At 27.6% G+C, this 6,000-nt stretch overlaps 1 protein-coding gene across 1 annotated transcript; it reads left to right on the top strand.

Moving 5' to 3' along the window:
* Positions 1-639: 639 nt before the first annotated feature.
* On the top strand, positions 640-2,840 carry LOC124935963 (40S ribosomal protein S26-like). The gene is made up of 5 exons (XM_047476408.1): positions 640-752; positions 822-914; positions 1,152-1,236; positions 1,335-1,465; positions 2,565-2,840. Exons 1-5 carry the CDS (start codon positions 750-752, stop codon positions 2,646-2,648), a joined length of 396 nt encoding a protein of 131 aa, XP_047332364.1. The 5' UTR covers positions 640-749; the 3' UTR covers positions 2,649-2,840.
* Positions 2,841-6,000: the final 3,160 nt, after the last annotated feature.

The raw sequence follows: 6,000 nt of genomic DNA, 5'->3' as shown, positions 1-6,000 counted from the left end.
TAAATTATTTTATTTTAAAAAAATATATTAAATATAAATAAAATTATAACATTCTATATTATCTAATATACCATTTAAATTTTAAAAAGTGTAAATAAATAATTATGTTAGAAAATAAAGTGACATATTTAAATAAAAATATTTATAACATTAATTTAATGTAAAAAATTATATTAATTATATTAAATAAAAATAAATACATAATATAAATAAAATTATAATTTATTATATTATTTTATGTAATATTTGAATTATAATAGTAATTATTTATAAGTATTTATAAAAAAAATTATTTATATATTAATAAAAGTTAATATTAATATATATAGTTTTTTAATATTTATTTTATTTTATTTAAAATTTTATTTAATATAATATTATTTTATTATATATAAAGAGAGGGAGAGAGGGAGAGAGGAAGAGAGGATGTAATAAAATATATAAAAAGAGGGGCATAATAGGAATAAAATTAAAAAAACTTGGTTTTTAATATTTTCATCACACAAGGGTTATTTGGAACAAACCCAGGATTTATCCAAATAATCCATACATCAAACAAGGCCTAAAGGATTGCTGAGCAAAGCAAAGGCCCAAGATAAACTCTAGGCCCGTAAAAAAAGGAGACCTAAAACCATTAAAGGCCCATTTGAAAACCCTACTATGATAATTTTATCATATCACATAAATAACCATCATCAGCGGCCGTAAGGAGGGTTTTCTCTGCAGCTTGGGATATTCCGCCATTGAAGATGGTAAGCTTCTTGATGATTCTCTATTGATATTCTCTTCCATATTCTCACTCAAATTCTACGTGTTTACAGACATTCAAGCGTAGAAACAGTGGACGCAACAAGCACGGTCGTGGCCATGTCAAGTTCATCCGTTGTTCCAACTGTGGAAAATGCTGCCCTAAGGTAATCAATCGCTTAAACTTTCTGCTCAAATCTTAGAATATATGCAAATTTGAGATTAGATGTGATAATTTGACATATTCAAATGAAATTACGTAGTTCGATCTTAATTCACGGATCTATCTTTGTATACATTACTCAACTAACTCTTGATCGATCTATTTCTTAATGCTTAATGGTTTATGGAAGAGGAATCATCTCTATTGATTGATTGAAAGTATAACTGTTATGTTATTGTAGGATAAGGCTATCAAGAGGTTTCTTGTGAGGAACATTGTTGAGCAAGCTGCTGTTAGAGATGTTCAAGAAGCTTGTGCCTTTGAGTGTGAGATATTTTCATATTGAATATGATTATTAATTTCATTAATAGCATTAATATTGGTTATAAGTTGTAAAATTTGCTAAATTTTTGTTAATTTTCAGCTTACACTTTGCCCAAGCTTTACTTGAAGATGCAATACTGTGTATCATGTGCCATTCACTCTAAGGTTGTTAGGGTTAGGTCTCGTGAAGATAGGAGAAACCGTGAGCCACCACAGCGTTTCAGACGCAGGGTATGTATCATCTTCTTTTTTATCTGTAAATAAATTATGCAATTTTTTGTATAGTACTTGATCATCCTTACCTCTTTTAAGTTTGAGATTGTGTATTGATTTGTTACTTAATTGAGGTTATTTGAAAACTAGTATTTTGTCACCATCACAATCATGGTTGCTTTTGATAATTGTTTTAATTTATATTAAACTTCTTTTTGATCAACGCTTTCTAACAAACTTGGTTTGAGCATACTTTGTAGATATATGTGAGTTTGAAATATGAGAAATAATTTCGGGTTATTTTTATTGTTGTTACTCAAAATATTTTATGGTTTGAATGACTTTATCATCCTTACCTCCTTTAGGTTTGAGATTGTGTATTGGCTGGTTACTTAATTGAGGTTATTTTAAGACTAGTATTTTGATCTTCTTTTTATCTGTAAATGAATGATGCAATTTTTGTATAAAACTAGATTTTCATGTCAAAAACTTACTTTGATCATACTTGCCTCTTTTGGGTTTGAGATTGTGTATTGGCTGGGAACTTAATTGAGGTTATTTGAAAACTAGTACTTTGTCACTGTCACAAACATAGTTAATTTTGATAATTGTTTACATTTAGATTTTAACTTCTTTTTGATAAATTTCTAGATAAAGTTACATAATTTTTTTATGATCAATTTTTTCTAACTAACATGATTGGAGACATACTTTCTTGATAGTTATGTGAGTTTGAAATATGAGAAATAAGTTTGGGTTTTTTTGGGTGGTTTTGTTACGCAAAAGTCTTTTATGGTTTGAATGACTTGATCATCCTTACCTCCTTTAGGTTTGAAATTTTGTATTGGCTGGTTACTTAATTGAGGTTAATTTGAAAACTAGTATTTTGTCACTATCACAATCATAGTTACTTTTGATAATTGTTTTCATTTAGATTAAACTTCTTCTTGATAAATTTCTAGACAAAGTTACATAATTCTTTATGATCAACTTTATCTAACAAACTTGATTTGAAACATACTTTCTAGATAGTTATGTGAGTTCCGGGTTTTTTTGGTTGCTGGTACTCAGTCTTATATGGTTTGAATGACTTGTATTATTTTTTTGGGATTATTAGGAGGATCAACCTAAGGCTGGACAACAAGGAGGTGCACCTGGTGGTCCACGCCCATCTGGGCCGCCTGCAGCAGCTCGAACTTGAGAGGCTCGAGAGTCTGGCTCTAGGTTTTTGTCTATCTGGAGCTTAATTTCTTCAACCTTTCATTTTTGAAACTAGTATTTTGCTTTGAACCTAAATTCAAGAAGTATAGACACTCATGGTTTGTTGATTTATGTTGTCAGACTCTTTACATCAGTTTTTATGTTTTTGAAGGTTTTGATTTTTGTTTGATTAGACCTAATTATGTGTTTTCATTAAAATCTGAAAAGTCATCATTATCTTGTTCTTAGTTCTTACACTTGAATGATATTTTTTTGTTCAAATTCACATCCACTAGAATAATTTGAATCCACTAGAATATTATAATTTGTTAATGCTTTTATTTTTTAATGTTGTATTTTGTCTTGGCTTTCATATTCTATATTACTATTATAGATTGGAAAGATTTAGCCATGATGGGCCATGTGATGGACATGATCATAATAATCTCTTAACTTTCTTGTGATGCCATCATGAGTGCTGAAATCAATGAAAAAGGATATAGATAGATAGAACCAAATCTATATAATAGATCCGACAGATAGAAAGTGATTTTCAATCAAATCTTATTTTATAGGACAATTATTAGGATATCAATCTCATTTGGATGTCCAATCTCAGATTGAGATTAGATACTTAATAGAGGAGAAAATCAAAGGGATAACTGAAATTGCATCATCTGCACAAAATAAAAAAAACAATGGAAAGCATTTTCAAAATAGTCTTTACCCCAAAAAAGTGTCATATTGTTTTTATGACACTAACTCTATTGTTCTTGGCAATCCTCTCCTAAAGAAGAGATCTCTTCACCATCCCATGAAGTTTAAGCACAAGTAAATCGGTGCAAATTACTACCACAAGAAAGTCAATGGTTCGGTTGTTGTGAAGTTTGACCGTAAACTCAGTTTGATTGAGTTGTTGGGTTTCTATTCTTATTATCCTATGATGAACCATTTAACTTAAAAAGAACGGTAAGATTATTGATCACGGTCAATCGAAACGTTTTCTTCACAACGCTAAGTCTCTCCATGAAAATCAGTGAAGGTGGTCGATGATTTTTTTGAGAGAATTTTCGAACTCGCTATTTTATATATTTGTCTATATTCGAACATTTTATTTATTATGTTTTTATTGATGTTAATCTTATGATGTTTTGAGTGTGTTTGATTATACTTTCAACATCTATATTTTTTAATCATTCTCATTACTATATGCCTCTTTTAAAAATAAAACTTTAGTTAATAAGAGTTAATTAATTAAACAGCTGTTGTTTGAGTTACTTTTATAGATTTAGTTTCAAATTGCCACTATATATTGTAATCCTTATCGGAAAAGATGAATTTAGAATTTCACTTTCTCTTATCAATATTTTCACAATCAACTAAAAAAAAGAGAAAAAAAAAAACAGAATCAAGAACATTAAGATTTTCATGAAGAATAATACCAACAATATCATTATTCTTGTCAAATTAATCTCATTGAAACAAATTCGAAGATGTAATATGAAGTATCATAATATTTTATTCGAAAACAATGACCGGATTCTTCCTAGCTAGAAGTCCATCTGCAAGATTTTCCGACAGCAAACCGCTTTTCTCTTTAGTATCTCCTTCTTTATCATTGGCGATGGTTTTCTCTTTCTTGGAGCTTTAGGACACATGAAAGGTATCGCCGGAATAATCTTGACCGGAGATGTATAGCCGGCGTCGTCAATGTTAACATCAACCTCCTCTAGATGCAAGGCCTGGCGAGATGGGATAATATTCATGATGGTAACTGGATTTGGAGGAGATAGAAAGTGACGGTTTTGTTGTTCTTGTTGATCAAGAACAACAACGTTGTTGTTGTTGTTATTGTTAGGTTGTGTTTGGTTGTTGGGTAGAGAAGTCATGAAGCACGTGAAGTTGAAGGCTGAATCAAGATTACTCATTAATTAAACAGATTAGTTTGAGGGGGAAACTAATTATTATCTGATAATCAAACTTATATATATACTTATTTTCTATATATAATGTTTCCATACTTTGGGTAGAAACTTTCTTAAATTTAATTATGTAAAAGTCACATTTAATTTTAATTATAGAAAAGAAAGAAAAAAAAAAGAGTTTAGCCCAATTTAACAATTACCTTGTCTTTAGCCCAACATGACCATTTTTCAAATTAAGTTCTTGTCGTAAAAACTGGAATTTTGACTAATTAAAAAAAAAAAAAAAAAAAGACATAGACATCCTTAATGTTTTTTGAGTATCATAATCAAGTTTCTAATTATCAAACACTTAAAATATTAGATGTAATGGGAAATTACAATTTAATTAGTACAATAAATTAGAAACCAAGTTCAATTTTTTTTTGTTAAATATTGGTTACATCTTGATATTTATTCTTTCTTTTGATTTTTCCTTGCTTTTTGATAATACAAATAATGTAATGCATACTAATGTTCTAATGAACTCTGATTTCAAAATAAATAAATAAAAGTAATATTTACCAAACCTTTTTTTTTTTTATAAGAACACAAAATACATAGATTTATTATTATATTGCACATAGAACTATAATATTAATAAAGTTAATTATAGTATAGTTGTTAATTTGTTAAATGTATAATTGATAGTATAGTTATTAAACGTACAATAGATAGAAGGTGTAGTGTTTTATCATGATCATGTAATAATTACCATTATTATTTTATTTTTATATTTAGATTTTATATATTTATATATTTTATTAATTTTGTTTATTCTCTTCCTATTATTACTTATTTAAAAAATATATAAATAAATTAATTGATCCAATATATATATAATTAATATCAAAGTAAAATAATTATTAATAAATTTTTTATTTAATTTTTATTCTCTTTATATATATATATATATATATATTTATTAATTATTATTATTATTATCATAAATGATCTTATGTTCAAACAAAACCAGGTTAAATTAAGATAAATGATTTTAACTTTAAATAAGAATATAACTTTTCAAAATAAAATCATCAAATTTTCATTGTTTTTAAATAACATATTATTCAAACTAACATGTAAAATACCAATGAAATCCGATCCGGGCTGGGCTGACAAACCCAGTAAACCGGTTGTCAAATCGGGCAATGTTAATGAAAAATTGAAAATAAACTATTTTATACCAAATTTTAAATTATTTAATTCAGTTGATGTAGGCAATTTTGAGAAAAGGACACGTGTCAGAATTTGGTTGTAAGCAAATAGTAGGGAAATGTGAGGGACACCAACATTTTAGACGACAAATAAGGGGACCAAACAATTTATTTCAATTTTTCACTTCAACAAACATTCCACGTCCAAACAAAAAAAAAAATAGTATAGGTAACT

The sequence above is a fragment of the Impatiens glandulifera genome, chromosome 4 (genome assembly GCF_907164915.1).
Source record: "Impatiens glandulifera chromosome 4, dImpGla2.1, whole genome shotgun sequence".
Classification (NCBI taxonomy): domain Eukaryota; kingdom Viridiplantae; phylum Streptophyta; class Magnoliopsida; order Ericales; family Balsaminaceae; genus Impatiens; species Impatiens glandulifera.
This window is presented reverse-complemented; position numbering and strand designations above follow the sequence as displayed.